The following is a 23,718-nucleotide window of genomic DNA, read 5'->3' on the forward strand; positions in this document are numbered from 1 at the left end:
TCTAGTTGTCCGCTCTGTCGCTCTCTAACTAGGAAATCTGTTTCCGAACTTAAAAGAGTCGATGAACCAACTCCAAAAACTAAGTGGGAGGGTTATACTCGTTGTTTGTAACCCGCGATCCCCAACTCTAATGAAAGATGCAATAACGTGGGACTAAGAGCCGCTCTTGCGACCCTCACTTAAATGTGAGTACTCCAAGGCGTTATTGCTTCGATCATTGCTCAATGAGCTACGTCCGAGAGTGATGCAATGATGGCAAGGCCTCCCCTTGGGGGATTGTTTTTCAAAGCTGATCTTTTGGACTAAGTGATTGGTTGCACACTTAGGCTCAATCCCTAGTATCCTTCCTTAAGGCTCTGCGAAAGGATATGAGTGATCAAACCAATTTACAAGGTGGCTAGTCAAAATGATGTACTGACATCTTGGCTTAGCATTAATGATGTGTCATTTACTTATAAATGGAGATTTTTTGCGGCCTTCTCTTGAGGGAGTAAATTATCGTTTGGTTTATAACACCTTTGGGTTTTACAAAAGTCTTAATGAAACTTAAATCCTAAACCAAAGACTAATCATAAACTTGTTTCAACTGTTATAGGCAATATGTCTCTCAACCCTCTCTCAACAATTCTTTCCTCAAATAAACTCGAAGGCGACAATTACGTCGACTGGAAACGTAACCTCGACATAGTCCTTACTGTCGACAAGCACAAATGGGTTCTCACCACCCCCTGTCCTCAAACGAATGATGATTCGACGCAAGAGGAGAAAGATGTCCTGGCGGCCTGGCTTCGATCCGATGAGATTGCGAGATGCTATATTTTGGCATCGATGAACAATGTGTTGCAACAACAACATCGTGATTATGAAACTGCCACCGATATGCTCTACAATCTCCATGAGATGTTTGGAGGGCAAGGACGTCAAACAAGGCTACAAGCAGTCCGACAGTTTATGAACTGTCATATGCAGGCTAGGACTCCTATTGGAGACTTTATGATATTGATCATTAGTCATCTGAGTAAAATGGAAATCCTAGGATCTGAGATTGATGGGAAGAATGTCATAGATGTGATCTTAGAAACTCTCCCCGCATCTCTTGATACCTTCAAGATAAACTACTCCATTAACAAGCTAGAGTACACTGTTACCAAGCTTATGGAGGAACTTCACACTGCTGTAGGTTTCACTAAGAGAAAGAGGAATCAAGGAGAGGCACATGCTACTGAGCAAAAAGCCTCCGCCTCTGGAACTGTGAAGAGACCTTACAAGGCCGATAAAAAGAACTGTCCTGCCAATCTCAAAGCAAAGGAACATAGTATTGTACTAGTTAACGAAGCATGCTTAGTAGCTGATAATGTATCAACGTGGATTCTTGACTCCGCTGCTACTAACCATATTTGTTGAATGGTTTCAAGAAAACCAAAAGCTTAGAGGAAGGCGAGTTCTGTTTCAAATGGGGTGATGGGAGCCTGGTGTCTGCAAAGGCTGTGGGATCCGTGACGCTGTCTTTTGAAGACTGCACTTTAAAATTGAATAATGTTCATTTTGTTCCTACCTTTGGGAAGAACTTAATATCCGTTGCTCGTCTTCTAGAGCAAGATTATTGTTTAAAGTTCATTAAGAATGGAATTCGTATTTCGTTTCCTGATAATTCTTTTGTCACTGATGCATGTATGAAGAATGCTCTTTTCTACATCTATCCCACTAAACCTTCTCTTTTAGACACCGAAATAGATGATGATCTAATTAGGGAGCCAAAGAGGATCAAACTTTCAGAATCCTCCGATCTAACAAAATCAACATACCTCTGGCACTTAAGACTTGGTCATATCAGTCTAGATAGGATTAAGAGACTTGTGAGGGATGGTCCACTCCAAGCCTCTGCAATAGGCTCACTACCTACTTGTGAATCCTGTATAGAAGGAAAAATGACTAAGCGACCTTTCTCCGATAAGGGTCGAAGAGCCACTGAGTTGCTGGAACTAATACATTCTGATGTATGTGGTCCGCTCAACCAACAGGCACGTGGAGGATACGAATACTTCGTTACCTTCACTGATGACTACTCAAGATATGGGTTTGTCTATTTGCTTAAACACAAATCCGAGACCTTTAACGTATTTAAGGTCTTTAGGGCTTTAGTGGAAGAGCAAACTGGCAAAGTGATCAAAACCCTTCGATCTGATCGAGGTGGTGAGTATATGTCTGGAGAGTTCGATGACTTTCTTGAAGAAGAAGGTATCGCTTCTCAGCTTACCGCGCCTGGCACACCTCAACAAAACGGAGTGTCAGAGAGAAGAAACCGAACTCTTATGTAGATGGTTAGATCAATGATGAGTTACTCATCACTCCCGCTTTCCTTTTGGGGATATGCCCTCGAAACAGCCGCCTACATTCTGAACCAAGTTCCGTCCAAAACGGTTCCTGGTACTCCTTATGAACGATGGACTGGCCGTAAAGTGAATCTTGGCCGCATCCGAATTTGGGGTTGCCCTGCACACGTGCTGAGGCAAAAGACTAGCAAGTTGGCTAGTAGGTCAGAATTGTGCCTGTTTGTAGGATATCCGAAGGAAACCAAAGGTTTTACTTTCTATAGTCCCGAGGACGATAAGACTTTCGTTAGCACGAATGCTCGTTTCCTTGAGGAGGACTTTATGAAGGATACGAAACCTAGAAGCAAAATTGTGCTTGAAGAAAAGTTGGGTGAGGAAGCTTCTACCTCGTCTGTAAGATCTGTTCTTACCCCAACTGAAACACAACCTAACTCATCAGAATCTCGTCAAGTAGTACTTCGACGTAGTGGGAGGGCTACTCAAAAGCCTGACAGGTACATGTCTTATGGAGACTCTCTTGTAGCCGTCTCCGACATGGATGATCCTGTTTCCTATAGCCAAGCAATGGCTTGTTCTGAATCAAACCTTTGGCTTGACGCCATGAAAGTTGAGATGCACTCGATGTATGTCAACAAAGTCTGGAAACTTGTAGACCTTCCTGAAGGGATTAAACCCGTAGGGTGTAAGTGGATATACAAGAAGAAAAGGGGTCCTGATGGGAACGTTGAGACGTTCAAAGCACGACTTGTGGCAAAGGGTTATACCCAACAAGAAGGGATTGACTATGAAGAAACCTTCTCGCCAGTCGCGATGCTTAAATCCATCCGTATACTCCTATCCATAGCTGCAGCTCTCGACTATGAGATCTGGCAAATGGATGTCAAGACAGCTTTTCTGAATGGCAATCTTGACGAGCGCATTTACATGGCTCAACCAGACGGTTTCGTGGATAAAGGTCAAGAGACCAAGGTTTGTGAGTTGCTTAAATCCATTTATGGACTAAAGCAAGCATCTAGGTCATGGAATATTAGATTCGATGAAACTGTAAAGAGCTTCGGCTTTGAACAGTCAATAGATGAGCCTTGTGTTTACAAGTTAATACACGAAGGCAAAGTTGTGTTTCTGGTACTATATGTCGATGATATACTACTCATTGGTAATGACGTGGGTAAGTTATCTGAGGTTAAGGTCTGGCTAGCAAAGCAATTCGATATGAAGGATCTAGGAGAAGCCGCGTACATTCTGGGAATCCAAATCTTTCGAGATAGGAAAAACCGGACCCTGTCGCTCTCTCAAGCATCTTATATTGATAAGGTGATGGATCGCTTCTCGATGCAAGACTGCAAGAGGGGTCAAACACCCTTTAGGCATGGAGTTTCACTCTCTAAGGACCAGTCTCCCAAGACTGCACAAGAGATTGAAGACATGAGGAAAATTCCTTACGCCTCTGCTGTAGGAAGCCTCATGTATGCTATGCTTTGCACCCGACCTGATATATGTTTCGCCGTTGGCGTAGTTAGTCGTTTCCAATCCAACCCTGGACCCGAGCACTGGATTGCTGTTAAGCATGTTCTTAAGTATCTTCGAAGAACTAGGAACTTGATGCTTACATACTAAGGTACTGACCTGACTATGACGGGATATACCGACGCCGATTTTCAAGCGGATAAGGATTCCAGGAAATCCACTTCGGGATCTGTGTTCATCCTTAATGGTGGAGCTGTTGTGTGGAGAAGTATTAAGCAATCTTGCATTGCTGACTCCACAATGGAAGCAGAATATGTGGCTGCTTGTGAAGCATCCAAAGAGGCTGTATGGCTTAGAAAATTCCTTAAGTATTTGGAAGTTGTTCCAAACGTCGACGAGCCCATGACCCTTTATTGTGATAATTGTGGGGCCGTCGCTAACTCAAAGGAACCTAGAAGCCATAAGCGCTCTAAGCATATTGAGAGGAAATACCATTTGATTCGAGAGATCGCGCAACGCGGAGACGTGGATGTGAAGTAGATCTCTGGCAGATCCATTCACCAAGGCCCTAGCGAACATGGTCTTCGACCAACTTCGAGAGGGATTAGGCATGTAGGACTACTCACATCTTCTTTGAGTCAAGTGGGAGTTTGTTGTCAATGGTGCCCACAAGAAGAGTAGTAGTGTCTATTTATGTACATTTGATGTCATATAGTCTTACGAAGACTCTTGCTTGTAATTGCTTATTCATTAATAAAGTTGAAACGTTCATTCATTCTTTCTTTGTTTGAAGCTTTATGATAAAACCATAGTCTTTTAGTCCATAAACAAACTTAACAACTTACGAAGAGACAAATGTAGATTTGCATGAACAAACTCTTCGTAGTTTGCTTAAAACGATATATTCGCAATCTTAGGGTCAAAGGACTATTGACCTCAGTATGATTGTTAGAAGAATCTATGATGTCTGGTTATGAGGCATTGAGAGTTAGGAACTCTATAGTTCTTCTAAGTATCTTCCGAAGGTACTGAATTGACCAGTGCACTTCTAGAGACAAGATAAGAACAAACCATTTAACCTCTTATGTCTCGAAGTCACTATGTATGAATTGCATCATGCTTACCTTAATCCTGAAATGAGACATGCCATTTCACACCTTAGTATTTTCATTTGAGAAAGTCAAAGTTCGGACTCACTATGTGATTCCGAACAAGGCCTATTGGTGAAGTACTAAGTTGTGAGTCTGTCATGAGTAACTTTGTGAAGTTCTCATAGATATGGAATTCATGTACAAGATTGCTGAAATGCAATGTATGTCACCTCATGCTTTGTTCCTTGGAGTGTGAATAAATGAACTGGCCAGTGTCCAAATTGAGTCCTGACTCTTTTGGATGAAACAATGTGACTTGTTAGCTCCTCGTCAATACATTGTTTCTAACTTATTCACAAGCGACAAAGGAGTTGAGGAAATAATAGCTAGAAGGGTAAAATGGTAATTTAGTAAATCCCGACTAGCTGATGACATTCATGAAGGGTAAACATAGATAATATTCAGTGGATCCGCTCATCATAATTAGGTCGAATTCTTGAGTAGAAAATAAATTCATTTGAACCGAGAGATTTTCAGTGTCAGCTCTTTAGTGGAGTCAGTTGGCATTAAGCTAAACTTGGAAAAGGTTTGTGAACTTTTGAGTCCAAGTGTTTAGCTAAAGCTTTGTTCATTTGGGTCCATGAGGTCACTGTCACGAATCACATCGATAGGAATAGTTAAACTGGAAGCTAAGCCAAAACAAGAACGAAAATAGTTAAAAGGGTATTTTTGTCTTTTGAGACAAATGATGAAATGAATGTCAATAAATTTTTTGACAAGGTCATTTTGTGACATGTTTCACTCGGCCATGACTTGATCATTGGGCCTTGTGAATTAATTTCATTTCATAAGAATTTTATTGAAAATTCTTAATGGGCCTTTTTCATGTTCTCATGAATAAATGAAGAAGCTTCTAGAAGCTCCTTCTAGAGACATGTTGGGCGCCCAACATACCTAAGGAAAGAGAGTTTATTTTGTGCATAAATGTATTTAGATACTTGCCAAAAGAAAAAGAGGAAACAAATTTCCCACACAAGCATGGGGAATTTCGGCCAAGAGACTAATAGGCAAGCCAAGGAACAAAAAAGGAAACAAATCCTAGCCTTCTAGAAGGCTGCCTTGGGCGCCTAAGAGGAATTGGAAATAAGGGTTATTTTGCTCATGAATATGTGATATTCTATAGAAGAGGAAACTACCTTATTGAAGGTGAGACCTCTCCTATAAATAGGAGCCTCATTTCCTCACAATTCATTCATCCAAGTTTAAGAGATTTGAGAGACTCTCTCTCTAGAACTTGGCCGAAGTCCTCTTCTCTCTCTCTCTAGTTTATTTTCGGTTTTCTCTTGTCTTGGCACCTAGGTCCTCACTCGACCTAGTCTTTAGCTCTGCGACTTCGAGACTCGTTCTCAAGTCGTAGTGTTTAAAAGTGCCCACTCACTAATTCCTTCTTTTCGAGTGATTTAGTGATAGAAACTATCGTGGTTGCTCGAGTTCCCGAGGAAAGAAAAGAGAGACGTGCTGCGAGGGGAGACGAACGTTGCCAACCTTCCAAAGGCTCATCAACGTTCAAGCATCAAAAAGGTTAGTAACTTTTATAGCTCATATTAGTTTTTATTTACATGTACATGCTCTTGTCTAGGTTAGTAAAAACTAGTTTTACTTAAAAAGAAAATTTTTAAAATTCCGCCGCTTAACGAAGCGTTAAACTTTTTCTTAAACCCTAGATCGATTCCAACACACACGTAGGTTAGGTATTGTGAAGTTCTTCTATTCTCTTCGTCCTTGCCTCACCGGAAAGTGATTTTCGGCTCCGCGTCACTTCGCCAATAGTCGGACTTCGTATTCTTCGCGTTCTTCGTGTTCTTCAACCCGAGAATCAATAAATATGAACTAGGGGGCGCGGAGGGTTTTCCCCCGACGCGCACTCCGACGCTCAACATTAGTAGAGCTGAGGGGTCTCATCTCGTCTCTAGAGGGTAGAGAGAGGAAATATTTTTAGAGAGAGAAGATAGAGAGAGAAGTTGTAGTATTTTTCTTTGCTTAGAATGAGTTGTCCTTCTTCTTCTATATCATGGATGGTATTTATAGGAAAAGTTTAACTTTAACTTTTCTCAAATGGTGGTTTCACACTATGTGAACATTAGGGGCTCAGAGCCGTTAGAGGCTCAGCCTCCAGAGCCGTTTTGCGGCTCAGCCTTCAGAGTCGCTTGTGGGAACGTTTCGGGCTCGTAGCCGTTAGAGGCTCTGCCATTAGAGCCATCTGTGGCTTACCCTCCAGAGTCGTTTTGCGGCTCAGCCTTCAGAGTCGCTTGTGGGAACGTTTGGGGCTCAGAGCTGTTAGGGGCTCTGCCTTCATAGCCATTTGTGGCTCAGCCTCCAGAGTCGTTTTGCGGCTCAGCCTTCAGAGTCGCTTGTGGGAACGTTTGGGGCTCAGAGCCGTTTAGGGGCTCTGCCTTCAGAGGTATTTGTGGCTCAGCCTCTAGAGTCGTTTTGCGGCTCAGCCTTCAGAGTCGCTTGTGGGAACGTTTGGGGCTCAGAGCCGTTTAGGAGCTCTGCCTTCAGAGCCATTTGTGGCTCAGCCTCTAGAGTCGTTTTGCGGCTCAGCCTTCAGAGTCGCTTGCTTGTCGTTTTTTTTTATTAAGAGTGTCATTTTTCACTTGTGAAAAATAACGACATAACAAGTAACAGATATGTCGCATAAACCAAAGATTAGAAAAAAAAGAGTTCATTAAGATGATTAAAAAAATGAATTCCGAAATTCAAGATTTGACGAGTTAAATGGCCACTAATACCACATAAAATGAAAAAAAATAGGTGGTGTGAGATTAGCTTAAAAAACTAGTAGTCTGGTTAGCAATACATGTATAAACATATTAGTATCATAAATAGTGTTAATGAAAAAGGGTTTGGACTCTGGAATACGATTTGGAAATTCAAAAATAATGATTGCGTTTGGCGTAGCTTTATTTAAAAAAAAATGATTTTAAAATATCTGTACGAAAAAACTGCTGTTTTAAAAAATAAATAGGTGTTTCGTAAACTATTATAAAATAGGTGTAGCTGTTAGCAAAAATTAATTTAATGTTTGGTAAAATACATTTTAATATTTATAAGTAATAATTATTTATATAAAATGTAATTAATAATAATAAGATATTTTTTGGTATATAAAAGAGAGATTTGTAAGCTACTATGCCATTTTAAACATGTGATTTTGGATCTAGCTTATGTTTGACACTTTTTAGGGATATAGCCAAATGACTTATGTTGCAATAATTAAGCTTTGATTTGCCCTTATTTATTAACAAATTCGTCACTTTCTCTCTCCTATTTTTTTCAAATAATTTTTTTTGTATCAAAACTTCAAAAATTCATATCTTTCTCATACGAACTCGAAATTGAGTGATTTCAGATCCTACAAATTCGTGGCGTCGAGATCTTCAAAAATAGACCGATTGTGTTTGATGAAAAATTATGTTTAATGCATCATAGTTACGTTTCCATTTATTTTTTTGATAATTTCAAAAATTTCCAATTATTTCCATATTTAAGGTAATAACGTGATTTTTCTATATCTATGGTATTAAACATGATTTTTCATCAAACACAATGGATCTATTTTTGAAGATCTCGGCGTCACGAATCCGTAGGATTTGGAATCACTCAATTTCGAGTTCATATGAGATAGATATGGTTTTTTGAAGTTTTTATGTAAAAAAAATGTAGGAAAAAGTAGGAGAGAGAAAGTGACGAATTTGTTAATAAATAAAGGTAAATCAGACCTTAATTATTGCCACATAAGTCTGTTGGCTATTTCCCTAAAAATTGTGAAACAGGCTAAAAACAAATTTCATAGTTTCATTTTGGCTATTTCGCTACACTGCCTTATAAAAAATATTTCAAAGTGGGTGTTTATATATTGTAAAAAATAAATTATAAATTTTGGTGACTTTAAAAAAATTATTAGATAAAAGCATATAAAGATAATTAGAGTTAAAAGTTAGTGTAAGAGAAAAAAAAGTTAAGAGAGAGAAATTAAAAACTAAAAACTAAGGCTTTGTTTGGTAGGAAAGAGGGAAAAATGAGTGGATGGATTAAATAAAATGGAAAAGAGAGGAAAGAAAAGTGATGAATTGTAATTTTCTCAAAAGTTGATTGGTATAATGAGATGAAAGATTATTTTCCATCCATTTATTGTTTGGTATAATAAATAAAAGAGAGGAATGATTAGTGTTTACATATTAAAATTACTTTTGTATCCTTTTACAACACCAAGAATCAAGTGTCTAACTTTTGCAACAAATATAAAATATTTGTGCTAATACGTATATATACATATATATACAGACCCACTCACATGTATATATAGATAGATATGTGATATAGAGCATGCAAAGTAAAACCAAATACATATGCAGAATCACGTATAATTATAAAATATTGCAACTTCTTTGTAATTTAAATGCAAAAGATTAATAATTAAAGGCTAAATCAAAATAGCAATGTCAATGATATTTTATCAAGTTGTAAGTTGTGAATACAAGCTGATAACGGTGAAAGACCTAGGAATAGTAGATAACAATTTTCATTCAGCATGAGATATAAAAAACTTTTGGAAGAGAAGTACGAGAGAGATAAAAGAAATATATTACGAAATTGTCATCAATTTACAAGGTTATTATTGTAAAATAAAACAAATAAGCTCTCCCTTCTCACAATTCTTCCAAATTAGACGGGATGGATTTTCTGTGGGTCCCACGGATTTAAATCCTACTTACAACTCTTTCCATCATCTACTTTATATATACCAAACAAGAGAAACCACAAATCCATCCACCCAAATCCATCTATATTAATCCATCCTCCCTAAAATCAACTCTACCAAACAACCCCTAAAGTTACGTACAAAAGTTTTACATTGGAGCTTTTAGTTTTTTAGTTAAAATATTCAAAAATATTTTTTAATTTTAAAAAAAGTAATTTTATCAAACACTTAAATATGATTTAATTTAAAAAAAAACTAAAATCAAGCTTAATAAACTGAATGAAACATAGCCAATATGTGAAATTTAATATAGTATTGAAAAACTATGAGCTAAAGCACTAAACATGCAATATCCACATCAACAACTTCATGGATAAGCCATGCTATATATTAAATAATAATATACAGAAAAGAAAGAAGTTGACATCTGTTAGAACTCGGAACATATATTTTCTCTTTACAAAAAGTAGATTTGTGCTAATCTTTTAGTTTGACTTGTTGTAGAGTTTCATTCTTTGTTGCCAAACAAGACCATGTTGGAATAAGAACGGCAAGGTTGGTTAGGAAATTATAAATGCCTTTTCATCTAGAACAAGATTATCTTCTTCTTTTTTTATTTTTTTATTATTTAATTTTTCTTTTTTCTTTGACATGTTTATGATTATTCGACAATTTTTATATGGTATAAAAAATATGTGGTCTCTTTTAAAAATTAGATGGTGACTCACACGTAAGTAATGTGGAATTGTGGATAACCGACTATATAGATAGAGAGCTTATCCTCTTCCTTTGTCACAATAAGAAATGTCAACAAATTCAAACCATGTGAGAAGATAATGAGGAATCTTAAGATAAGGCAATGAACATAAAAATAAAAAATAAGAAATTAAACAAATAAAAAAGGAAAGAATGGGGAAGCTCAGAAGGGTGCACGATATTTGCGTACCACCTAGTGGTCACGTTACACGTGTCACCTCCTTAGTTGAGAAGCCATAAATCCCATGCCTCTTGATGTTTTGGAGGCAAAAGATTCTCATCCATTGAATTAAAAACACACGGCTTTATTATTAATAATTTATTTACTTTTTGGTCTATATGAACGCGTCTCCATATAAAATACAAATGATCTATAGATACATGTATATAAAAGCCACTTTCTTGGAACAATATCCTCAACCAACATCTTTCTCTCATCTCTGCTCCTTTGAAAGTGTGACATGTTGTCAATGGCTGAGTTTGGAAAGGGGATTCTAAGAAACAACCAATTCAACGACATGGCTTTGTTTGATGATCATCAAGATGGTTTCCCCAAGAAGAGTAATTGGGTGATCATGGAAAGTGGGGATCATCATAATCATCATCATCATGATGGGATCTCTTCCTCAGATGTGTCATCAATATCATCATCATCATCATCAGTATCATCAATATCATCAGATTTAACTGATGATGCTTCGTCGTCATCATCATCATCATCACCATATTCAACCGGTCCTTTGTATGAATTATCAGAGCTCATGACTCAACTACCAATCAAGTAAGTTGTTTATATGTTATTCTCATTGTTTTTCAATAAAATTCTTGAACTTGCAATTTGAGGCTAAATTTTGTATGTTCTTTTAAATTGTGTGTTTCAGAAGAGGACTTTCAAGGTACTTTCAAGGAAAGTCACAGTCTTTTACATCTCTATCGAAAGTGATGAGCGTAGAAGAACTTGCAAAGAAGGAAAACCCATTCAACGCCAGAAGAAGAATGAAGGCTTGCAAGAGTTTCGCCGCTAATTTGGACGCCCACAAATTTTCTTACACAATTTCAAAAAAGCCCCCAAGATCATCTTCTTTGTCATTTTCACCCAGAAGGAAGACGAATCAGATCCCTCCAATTCCTTCCATGCAAAATAATTTCTAATTAAACTAATAGTAACCAATTTTTGTTCCTGTAGCTTCGTATTGAATTCTAAAAGCTTTTTATACCACATGTATTATGATAGTCATGATTTCATTGTTGAGAGAAGTTGATTGTACATAAACCAGTTAATATAATCTCAGTTTTTTCCATTCATGTGGGGTTTGGCGTTTGAAAAAGTTGCAATCTTTCTACCAATTTTACAATTCTAGCCATCTCTTAGTTTTGATTCCATGTGTAGCTTTCACGTTTTAAAAAGAGTTGCAATCACAGTATTTCACAAAAGAAAAAAAACATTACTGGTCATTGGTCCACAATAACAAGGCATCACTACTCTTCTCTAAATTAGCAATCCATGACTGGACTTTTCTTATTTTTATTCCATTAATGCGTAAGCTGTTAGGTTTTCGGAAAAAAGTGTCAATCTTTGTACTAGAGAGGGTGTTTTTTCATCGAGTAAATCATCTATAGAACAACAAATTCAAAAACATTACTAGTCCAGATAACAAAGCATCTATATATATAGAAGTAGAACATCACACATCTATATATATTTAGAATTTTGTAAAATAGATTTTTTGAGCAAATCATCTCATGGAACAACGTAGTACTTAGCAAAAGAAAGAACTAGTCCACAATAACAAACATCTATATGTAAAATCAAATTTCGTTCAAATGTATATAAAAAGCTTTTAGGTTTTGGAATGAAAGTTTCAATCTTTGTACTAAATTTGATATTTTTTCTTTGAGCACAAATCATGACTTAGATAAGAAAACATTACGAGTCCAGAAGACCATAACATCACTAATTAATACTTCTGATTCCATTCATATGTAACCCTTTTCGGTTTAGGAAAAAAAGTTTCAATCTCTTCTAATTTTAATGCTTGTTCTTTGAGAAAAGAACAATATAAAGAAAAACATTGTTCATATGTGCTTAATTTTGATTCCATTCATATGACAATATTAAGTCAAGAATGATAAAACATAACCAGCTAAGTATGTACTAAATTTTGATTCCATTCATCTGTGCTTTAATGTTCTAGAAAAAAGAGTTTCAGTTTTTAGACTAAATTTGATACACTTTTTTTTTAGAGCAAATCAACTTTGGAACAAGATGGAACTGAACAAAAGAGAGAAAGAACACTACTAAATTAAATGATTACAAAAGTACACAAGAAAGACATAAGAGAAGATCAGATATCACTACACTTTTGATCATCACAGTTGATCAAATATTGTGTGACGACTCTACTTCAGTAAGAAAAGCTACAGCAAAAAGCCCAATCCAAAGTGTGCTTTTAAAGAAAGATTAAGAGCACAGTTACTACTAACCAGCTAAACAGTCAAAACCTAGGAGAAAGGAAATAATCAAAGACCGATACTACTAGACCCACACATTCAGATTCATATTCCTGGTGACATTATCGTTCGGCTTCGAATTCTGTCCGATCTTCTCACCGGAGTCATCACTGAGTTCTTCCTGCTCGATCGCTTACTCGCCGGAGTCACCCTCGTCTGTGTTTCCCCGTCTCCAAAATCCTATAATAAAAACAATCAGAAAGAAAATGATGAGAATATTGAGGGGTCTGAATAAAAAGTAACTCTTTTTTTTTTAATAACGTCGTTTTGTTACCTCTCTCGTGCTGAAGCTTCGATACAAAGGCGAGCCTTCAGAGCTCCTGTTCTGGGAAGAGACCTCGAACTCGCTCAGAAACTCCACCGAAGGAGCGTGGCTCTGCGTGTACGAGAGATTGTCCGTGTATGAGTACACTTGATTATGATGATGATCCAATTCTTCTTCCTTCTGTCCTGTGATCTTCTTCCCACTCGGCTTCTTCTTCGACATTTGAGAAGAAAGGTAAGCGATGACGGACAAAAAACTCACGAGCCCCATAAATATTTTCACTGCGAACTCAGCTTCGATTCTCTTCAGGCTCTCCATTAGATACCCAACCTTACTCTCTCTGTGGCTTTTGTTTGTGACCTCTTCTTCTTCGATTGGTTCGGACAAAGGCGATACGAAAGAAGCTTCAGACAAAGGCGATACAAAAGAAGCTTCAAGTGCTTGTTCTTCTTCTTCTTCTTCTTGGAGCTTGCAATCTTCAACAACCTGATTAGCCACTTCTTCAATTTCCTCTTCGATTTCCTGTTCTTCAACCACTTTCGCAGACTCGGAATCCTCGGAAATCTTCATCACGTCTTCCATGTCCACATAGATCTTCATCTGACCAAGCTCTTGGAAGACCTTTTCATCGATCTCTTTTCCTTGATCGATCTTCTCCTTCTCGAAAGCCGTCATCTTCTGCAAGAAAGTGCTCCGGGCTTTGATCCGCTTCAACAGAAGATCCTCCACCGAGTTGTTCAACACTCTGCGCTGACCGAATTCGTTGAAGATATCTTCTCCGAACGTCACCGGAGAAGAAGGTAGCGACCTCGACCAGTTCACCGAAACAACGAATATGGACAAGAGCCCCACAATAAGCATCAATATCACAGTCGCCCCAATTCCTCCTCGGCGTTCATACTCTTCCTCTTCCTCTTCTTCTTCTTCTTCTTCTTCTTCTTCTGCTGCCTCTTCTGATTCATCACTGGTCTCCCTAATCACTTCTTCTTCTTCTTGGGTCTCCTCACTAGTTTCTTTTTCTTCTTCTTTGGTGGCTTCCTCATCGGTCGCCTTGATCTCTTGACCTTCGTGGTGGGCTTCCTCTTGAGCCATCTTCATTTCCTCATCATCCAACAGTCTCAGACCGCCGATTTCCTCGGCGATCAAGCTCGAAGAAGAATTAGAATCAGAATTGTTGGAATCAGAGGAAACCGAGTCCCTGAAGATCTCCCGGCGCCGTTCGGGGTTGTATCTGAGAAACCGGGGCCGAGGGGACAAGAAGTTGGTCTGAGGGTCGTACGGCTTATCGTCTTTGTCATCGTTGTTTGTTGTTGTGGGCATCGGAGATCTGAGGCCGGCAAGAACGGGGTTCTTGTTTTCGGGCTCGGCCTCGGAAGAAGAAGAAGAAGCGTCGCTGGCGTTGTTCCTCTCGGCCAAGATCGTCTTCTTCTTGGGCGTCACGACCTTGGAAGCCGCGGAGAAAGTGGATGACATGTAGTTCTTCTTCGCCGATCTCTTGTGCCTCGGCGTCGTGTTTCCGCGCATTAATGGGTTGTAGTTCTCTTCGTTCTCGTCATCTGCGAATCAACCACAAAGAAACGAAACCTCTTTTAAACCGTGAATCCAATCTAACGTCGGTGTTTGATTATCGAGCGGAGAAGAAATGACATACCAGTTGAAGTCGAAGAGCGTTTGGTCGGAGATGGTGATACACTGCGATGAAAACCCATTTCTTTGCTTTTGGAGATTTTTGAGCGTTTCAGACCTAATGTGTGTGTTTTTTTTATTGTGTTGTGTTGAAAGTGAATCACGGAGATGACTGTTGGGAACTATTTGAACTCTGCATTTAATTTTTTTGACCGTTGAAAAACGCTGGCTTTGTAACGGCTACATTTGGATTCTTCGAGCTTTTCCATAACAGCAACCCCATTTCTGCAAATCCTTGGCCCAATAACGATGTCGTCATAAGCCCATTAAGTGTATTTCTTTATATGCGGGTGATCTACAAATGTGTATTTTGTGGGGGTTCATTATATAAATGTCATATTTCTAAACTATAAAAATTACTGTCATATTTTTGTTTCTCTTTCGGCTATAAAAGTTGCTATAAATTATACGGACGATCTAATAGTGGTCATGGCTTCTATAGCCGTTTTTTTTGTTTGTATTAATAAATAGCATGCTAACATTTTACTGTGAAAACAATTTTCTGAAAATTGTAAATATTAATTTCTCTTGAAATTTTTTTATTCTCAAAATTTTTTTATATGTATATAAAATTTGTTTACTGTTTTAGACTCTATTTAATTTTATTTAATATTTATAATTTCTTTATAAGAAAATTAACTGTTTAATGTTTGAAAAAGGTTATTTTAAAAGATTTCAAGTAGTCTCTCTCTTTTTCTTTTTCTTTTTCTTTTTTTTTTTAATTTTTAAATTTTTAATTTTTATAAATGTTACTTTTGAAAACGCATTTTTCTTGATTTTCCGGATTTTATCCAAAAATAATATCTTATGGGGCTTTATTATATAGGGAAATTGTCACATCTACTACCATATCATTAACTTTTTTCCAATTTCCCACTAAAGTCATAATTTGGCCACAAATGCCACTAACTCAAATGTACAACTACCTTTTTACCTTCCCCTTAAATTTTTCTTACAACTCACACCAACTCTCCCTCATATCCCATCTCACTCCTTATTTTCGCTCATTCCCGCTCATATCTCTCTCTCTCTCTTTTTCTCCTCAAAATTCTCTCTCTCCTCAAACGGTCACTCCCCTCTTCTCTTCCTAAAACCATCAACTTCTCCTCATTTCCCATCTAACCATCGTCATCCCCACTTCTTCTCTGTCGCGTTCTCTCTTCCTCTTTCTCATCCTCGCGCTCTCTCTCATTCTCGCGTTCTCCCTCTGTCGCGATTTCCCTCTCTCACCCAACCCCCAAATCCTAACCCTAAACCGTCCCGAAAATGGACGACGATAACGACTTTCAATCACCCAAACAACACGGGAAAAAATAAAATGAAGTTGTTAGACGGAGTCCCCGGACAAAGACAAAGGCGCCGGAGGAGTCGCCGTCTTCACCCAAACCGTCTTCACCCAAACCGTCCCGGAAAAGAAAAACAACAGCTTCACCCAAACCGGTGAAGAGTTCGGCGAAGAAGCCTCGGCATGGGAAGGGGAAGCCCATGCATGTCACGTCTGACGTCGAGGAAGAAGAGCAAGCCTCCAAGTCCGCCAATATTCAGGTTAGTTTGGGGGTTTTCGGTTGATTTGTTGTCGATTGATGGGACCTTGATTGATTTTGGGATAGACTTGATTTAATTTCGGTTTAGTTTTGGTTAACTAGTTTTGGGTTATCTCGGTTTGCATTGGGCTATCTCGGTTTTGTTATGGTTTGATTGAATATTGTTGTTGTTGAATGAATATTGTTGTTGTTGAACTAATTGTTGACATTGATGTCAACTGTTGATGTCAATTGTTGACATCTATACGTCAACAAATGGTATGAATATAGATGTCAACAATTGCATCAACAGTTGACATCAATGTTTGTTGACTTTGATGTCAACAGTTGATGGCAATTGTTGATATCTATATGTCAACAACTGGTATCAGTTGTTGACGTATAGATGTCAACAATTGCCATCAACAGTTGACATCAATGTTTGTTGACTTTGATGTCAACAGTTGATGGCAATTGTTGATATCTATATGTCAACAACTGGTATCAATTGTTGACGTATAGATATCAACAATTGCCATCAATAGTTGACATCAATTGTTGATTTTGATTTTCTCATTCTATTTTGTAATGGTTTTCAGGGATGAGAGAGGTTTGTCCCCGAAGGGGAAATAGTGGACCATAATTTCAGTTTTTATGGTTCACTAGATAAATTTGAAGAGGTCGCTGACATGACAGCGGAGGAGACGGCTCTTTTTCAAGAGTCTTGCTTCGGCCAGTTTCTGAAGCTTCCAAAGATCAACAGGTCGTCAAAGATAATCAACCACTTGTTGATGAGGGTCGGTCAGTATGAAGGGCACGCGAGTGAGGATACACTTTTCGTTGAGCTCGGGGGTGAACCTCGGGCTTTTACCATCCAACATTTCGCGGAGATCACGGGTCTTCGTATAGTCGACAACTACGAAGCTGTCAACTATACCGAAGTTGTTGAAGACGGATTGTTCACGAGCGTCTCCAACAACGGGACATACAAGACTCGTGGCGTCCTAACCTCGCAGCTCAAAGAGAGCAAGGGTTGGAAAAATCCGACAAAGCGGGTGAAGCTCTTGCTTCTCCATTTTCTCATCAACGTTCTTCTCGCTGCCGCACCGCATACCAACATCCTAGACTGGACGTACGTGAGGTTGGTGGAAGACCTAGACCAATTTAACTCTCATTCGTGGGGTAATGTGGTATGGAAGTTCTTCTTGGAATGTGCCAGGAAGTACATAAAGAACGTCTCCTTGAAGTCAGCCTCTAAGGGAAAGATCAACTTCCCTTCATTTCTGTATCCATTACATATATGGGCGTTTGAAACAATGCCCGTGCTCACGTCTCTCTTGTATTGCGAGAAAGTTTCAGAGACGGCATCTCCACTGATGCATCGGTGGAAATCGGTGACACATGTTGTTGACAACAAATTCCAACACATCGATTTCCAATCCGAGGATTTGGAATTCAAACCCCTGGGCGACGAGGATTACATCGTGAGGAAGAACACGACGACAAAGCCACTGCCGAAGGTACAAACATCCCATCCGTCGACAACAGCTCATTCAGGGCCGAGCCAAGATTCTGAGGTATGTCAATTAAACACTGGCCCGGTTTTTATCTATAACACTATTTGTTGATTTCCTTCAAGTATGAATAACATTTCTAACATCTTTTTAACACAGGCTCGGTTGAAAAATGTGGAAGACACAGTCAACCACATGAAGGATCAATGGAGCTTATTCCGGATGGAGATGAGACAATGTTTCCATGAAGTCACCAAGAGTGTGAAGGATCAATTGTTGGAGTTGTCCAACAAGAATTCTAAAGATAATCAACCAGAGGACAACAAGGAGGAAGAAGAAGAAGAAGAAGAAGAAGAAGAAGAAGAAGAAGAAGAAGAAGAAGAAGAAGAAGAAGAAGAAAAAGAAGGAGGAGGAAAAGAAGAAGAAGAAGAAGAAGAAGAAGAAGAAAAAGAAGGAGAAAAAGAAGAAGAAGAAAAAGAAGGAGAAGAAGAAGAAAAAAAAAGAAGGAGAAAAAGAAGAAGAAGAAAAAGAAGGAGAAGAAAAATAAGAAGAAGAAAAAGAAAACGAGAAAGAAAAAGAAATAGATGTTACGTACATTATGTCAATAAATGCAATTATTGACTATAATTGTTGACATTGTTGAAACTGATATTCCTATTTCTTGTTAATTCAGGACAGATCGAGATCGAAGACAATCAGTTAGATTCATCCCAAAATCTAAATGAATCACAAGCCAGATCGCACCTTCTACGACTGGATTGCGAGCAGTTTGAGAGAGAGATGTACAACGACAGCCAACTGATTTATATTGGCTCAGTTCCTGAGGGCAAAACCTTGGGGGATATGGATGAGGAGATCAACGCTGCAACGGACAAGGATAATCGGGAATCATGAGAGATCTTTTCGATAAACATAGACGATTCACCGAGAAGACCTGTCCGAATCACGAGATCTCTGGAGAAATACACTCCGACTCCTATCCCAAGGCCGTACTTGAAGTTCACAAAAAACATCGATCGCCCGATGAAGAACCCTCTCACTGCTCAGTTCGATTCAACGTCTCTTGTGGACGTACTCGTAATGGAGACTTGGCTTAAGATCGGCTTGAGGATGAAGAGGGACGATGAAGGCTTATGGTATGTGAAAAGGGAAGATCATTTACCATGGAGATGGGATTTCACAGAGGTAGAAGTCAGGTCAAAGACTTTCTTTTACACCCTTTGGACCGAAGAAGAATGGTTGTGCGATCAGGTATGACTACTATTATCTACTTAGATGTCTGTTGACAATAGATGTCAATTGTTGACATCTCGGGAACGTTCTATCATGATCTACGACTCATTGTCCGGGAACAAGCATCACCGAAAAATGGTAACGGCCCACGTATAAAAAATTGCTGAATTTCTCCCGTTAGTTCTTTGTTCTGTTGGTGCGTTTGATGGGCTGGGGATTGAAGACACAAGTTCGTCGAAGTTCAAAGTCGGAACTTACACGAACATGCCTCAACATAATAATGGGTACGTCTTGCTATTATAGAATAATATCATATTATTGAACATTCAAGATGTCTAATTTCAAATTTTTAAAAACAGTGGCGATTGTGGAATGTTTGTTATAAAGGCCATGTAGTTTTTGACTCACGGGTATGATCTATCGGAAATCCGACAAGACGACATGGCCATGTATCGACAAAAGATCACAATTGATCTATACAGACATGGGGCGGTTAAAATAGCAACAAAAGTGGGTTCAGACTTTGAAATGGATGATGATTAGGAAACTTTTTATTTTGGTTGGTTAAATTATGACATTCTCTTGATTTAAGTACTAGTTTGTTCATATAATAGATTAAGCAATGTTTTGTAGTTCATGTACTAGATTATGTACTTTTATATCAATCATCTGTTGTCAATGACTAGTTTGTTCATATATAAAACATAGTGTAAATAGACATATTAAGCAGTTTCAGGCATTCAAGTCATACAAAAATCCATACATAAATATTACGAAGTTTAGACCAATGATGTGGGGAATTCATCGACAGAGTCATTTCTTGTTAATCCTCATCCTCCTATAGTAGAGGAGTTCCTCTCTCTGGATTTTCAGCATAAAAAGTCGTGTCCCCTTGGGCACGACCTCCATAAAATCTCCTTTTTTTCTTCAACTGAGTCTCCCAGTCGTCTCCGAGGATTTCTTTCATAACACTTTCGAGACACATGATCGGACCCGATTCAGTCTCACTACAAAAAGTATCCAAGTACCATATGTATTCAGCCTGGCTCATTTGAAACTCCGTGAGTTGTGCATCACCGAGTTCCAATCCGCTTGCCTTATTAACATCAATTGACTACAATTTTAGTAATTGTCTACAATTATAGGTATGAATGTCTACAATCATAAAAAATATAACAAAAAATCAGCTTTGCTTGGCATCAAAATGTACCTCATTTTTAGAACATTTTCTCTTTCGGGGCTCGAAGTCGTCATAGCTAGTCACCGGAGATTCAATGGAGTGTTTTTTTGACATTTCTGCATATTTTTTACAATATTAGAGTCAACAACGTTCATTAATTGTTGACATTAGATGTCAACAGTTGACGTCCATTGTTGACATCTAATGTCAACAACTGATGAGAGAAATTGACGTCTAAAGTCTACAGAGTTCATCAGTTGTTGACATCAAATGTCAACAGTTGACGTCCATTGTTGACATCTAATGTCAACAACTGATGAGGTCAATTGTTGACATCTAATGTCAACAACTGATGAACTCTGTAGAGTTTAGACGCCAATTTCTCTCATCATCAGTTGTTGACATTAGATTTCAACAATTGACGTCCATTGTTGACATCTAATGTCAACAACTGATGAACTCTGTAGAGTTTAGAAGTCAATTTCTCTCATCAGTTGTTGACATTAGATGTCAACAGTTGACGTCCATTGTTGACATCTAATGTCAACAACTGATGAACTTTGAAGATTCTTAACATACCCAAACAATATCCTAAAATTTTAACCACAAATTTAAGGAAAAAGCGAAACGAACCTTGTGCGCGACCTGATCTTGGACTAAATCTGGAGTTTTGAGTTTGGTGTTTGGATCTCATCGGCGTTTGGGTCCTCGGGTTTTAGAGAGCTAGTGCGAGAAAGAGAGCTTTGGCGTTTGGATCTCGTCAGCGTTTGGGTCTCGTGGGCGTTTGGGTCCTCGGGTTTTAGAGAGCTGGTGCGAGAAAGAGAGCTGGTCATCGGGCTCATGGGTTTCTTGGGTCTGGTGGCTTTGGGGTAAACAAAGAGAAAGAGAAAGAGATCGGGAAAAAAACAGTCCGACGAGGGGACAGAGAGAACGAGAAGAGAAAGTGAGAGAGTGAGAGAAAGAGATAGATTGACGGGAAGAGAGAACGAAAAAGATGAGAGATAAGACTGACGCGAAGAGAGAGAGAGAGAGAGCCAAATAGAGTGTTGGTGAGATTGTAAGAATGTAAGAAGTGAAGGGTAAATAAGTAGTTTTGCATAGGTGTTAGTGGCATTGGTGTCCAAATTATGCATTTGGTGGAAAATAGGAAAAAGTTATCACATAGGTACTAGATGGGGCAATTTCCCTATTATATATTTTGAAAACGTAAATTTGACTACTTTACTGAAAAGTTGAAACTTTGGCTATTTTGCTAATCAATAAGTTTCAAATGATAATTTTGTACAATTTTTCCAAAAGTCATAGTCATATGTTTGTTAATTTTTCCAGCAATAAAATTGCTTTAAATAAAAAAGATACATACATGAAGTGTTACGGCTAGTAAATGCAGGAATAAATCTCCTCAAAATCGGTCGATATAAAATCGTATATATTTAGATCAAGTAAAGCATCCCAGAAACTCATTAAAAAAATATATCAATAAATGGGCATCTATGAATTTAACTTGTTATGTAAAGATAATTTAGTCCGTATAAATTGTAATTGGAATGTTTTTAAAATGATATAATTCGCTAAACGCAAATTCAAAACAGTTCCTATCATCTCGTGCAAATAAGTCCACATTACATTAATACGAAGATTTCATCAATCCCATATTCTAGTTTAAACTTAATTACATATTTATTTATATCCATTTATTTCAACTTCAGATTTTTAATTTAATTTGACTATCAATCCCTTAGGTCGCGGGATTTGAATTGAAAAAAATGGGCATTTGATTTTAGTGTTTATATGTCAATGACTTTGCTTACTCCAAAGAAAAAATAATTTGTAGGCGTTAAGAATTTTACAATATACAAATATTACTAATTTTATGTCACTTTATCAAAATCAATAAAAGCTTAAAATGTCATTAGGAATGCGAATTATTTTCACAAAAATACTTTTTAGTGATCATTTTCCTATTTCATGACTAATATATCACAAAAATTTAAAATCAGTCATGAAATTCAGAATTTTGTGATTGGAATGTCAAGAAATTATTTATTCTGTGACCGATGCATAAGAAAATTTCTCTATTTCTTATAACAAAAACATAAACTTAAATTTATAAGTGAAATCTCGATTCCGACCAACAGGGCGGGTACGGATTATGGGGGAGTGCTGAGAGGGGGCTCTGGACATGTAATTGGAGCCTTCACTTATCTGGTACCAAATCTCTATGATCCATTGGTTGCGGAGTGCATTGCTATGTGGGAAAGCCTGCTATTTGCCAAAAAATATGGCACGACTATAGATGTTCTTTAGAGTGATTGCCTCTTGGCTACATGGGCTATCAGCGGACATGGTACTCCAACGGTTGTCGCATACATAGTCCAAGACATTCGCAGTCTCCTCGCCAAGAGCAACAACGAATCACGTCAGTTTATCCCCCACGACGGAAATAAACCGGCGCACGCGTTTGCAATAGATGCTTTTAATTTTAGCCAAAATGTTTGTTGGCTTTTTGGGAAACCTTTATGTATCGACGATCTTATTGCAGTTGATTTGGCTTGCTCTCCGTACTCATAATAGTATATGTATTTACACAAATACTACTAATTTCGTGTCAATTTACCAATATTAGCAAAAGCTAAAATTTTAACATTTCTAATACTAAAATCAAGAGTGAGAATTATTTTCACAAAAATACATTTGAGTGATCATTTTCTTATTTCTTGACCAATTCGTTACGATATTAAAAAATTAGTCACGAAGTACAAAATTTTGTGACCAAAATGTCAAAAAATTATGTATTCTGTGATCGATGTGTCATATGAGGCTGAAAGGATCTGACTTTGGACCTGGTCATACGAGGTTGGTGGGCTTCAAGTTCAACCCTCATAATTTGGAAAACCGGGCTGTTTTGGCTTGTAAGAGTGCTGAACAACGATCTAACGCGGTGCGCACAAGGTCTACGCGGCGCGCGAACCTGTGCGACTTGCATCTTTCTTATTATTTTTTATAGTAGGTCATCGATTGTTTAATTAAAATATAAACTAGATTTATTGTTCGTGTTTCCATAGCATCTAAATCATTTCGGATTCTTATTTCCACATTAGTGAATCACGATTATTCCTAACAACTAGTATTAGAGGTAAGCCTCTATCTATTTAAATTTCTTTATTTGAATTCATGGATTTTATTTATGATATGCATGGCTCTTGGTTTGATCGATTGTGATTATTAGAATTTTTTGTTTTACCCGAAATTCAAAGAGTATTAGAATTTATTTTTCCGCAAAATTTTCGCTATTGTATTCAAATAACGAATATCCCTCAAAGAATGGGCCAATTTTTTTTTCTAGCGTGATTAAAATTTGTGAGTTCGACTTTAAGAACTTCTTATCGATGCA

General features: G+C 37.9%; 2 protein-coding genes across 2 annotated transcripts; one reads left to right on the forward strand and one right to left on the reverse strand.

The window, feature by feature from the left end:
- The first annotated feature begins 10,804 nt into the window (after window positions 1-10,804).
- On the forward strand, window positions 10,805-11,717 carry LOC149384724 (uncharacterized). The gene is made up of 2 exons (XM_089625527.1): window positions 10,805-11,193; window positions 11,294-11,717. The coding sequence occupies exons 1-2, from the start codon at window positions 10,874-10,876 to the stop codon at window positions 11,562-11,564; spliced, it is 591 nt and encodes a 196-aa protein (XP_089481653.1). The 5' UTR covers window positions 10,805-10,873; the 3' UTR covers window positions 11,565-11,717.
- A 974-nt stretch (window positions 11,718-12,691) lies between these two features.
- On the reverse strand, window positions 12,692-15,236 carry LOC149384725 (uncharacterized). The gene is made up of 3 exons (XM_089625526.1): window positions 14,840-15,236; window positions 13,198-14,744; window positions 12,692-13,103 (listed from the first exon to the last, which is right to left on the reverse strand). Exons 1-3 carry the CDS (start codon window positions 14,895-14,897, stop codon window positions 12,969-12,971), a joined length of 1,740 nt encoding a protein of 579 aa, XP_089481652.1. The 5' UTR covers window positions 14,898-15,236; the 3' UTR covers window positions 12,692-12,968.
- Window positions 15,237-23,718: the final 8,482 nt, after the last annotated feature.

The sequence above is a fragment of the Urtica dioica genome, chromosome 9 (assembly GCF_054948205.1).
Source record: "Urtica dioica subsp. dioica isolate 48M chromosome 9, U.dioica_male_clone48M_v1_H2, whole genome shotgun sequence".
Classification (NCBI taxonomy): Eukaryota; Viridiplantae; Streptophyta; class Magnoliopsida; order Rosales; family Urticaceae; genus Urtica; species Urtica dioica.

Bases quoted from the DNA above. Each gene is read 5' to 3' on its own strand.
- LOC149384725 (XM_089625526.1), bottom strand. From the start codon at position 14,897: ATGGGTTTTCATCGCAGTGTATCACCATCTCCGACCAAACGCTCTTCG. The intron at 14,745-14,839 runs GTATGTCATTTC...GTTGATTCGCAG, and splicing joins ACGCTCTTCGACTTCAACTG to ATGACGAGAACGAAGAGAAC. The intron at 13,104-13,197 runs GTAACAAAACGA...TTTTTATTATAG, and splicing joins GAAGCTTCAGCACGAGAGAG to GATTTTGGAGACGGGGAAAC.
- LOC149384724 (XM_089625527.1), top strand. From the start codon at position 10,874: ATGTTGTCAATGGCTGAGTTTGGAAAGGGGATTCTAAGAAACAACCAA. The intron at 11,194-11,293 runs GTAAGTTGTTTA...TGTGTGTTTCAG, and splicing joins ATGACTCAACTACCAATCAA to AAGAGGACTTTCAAGGTACT.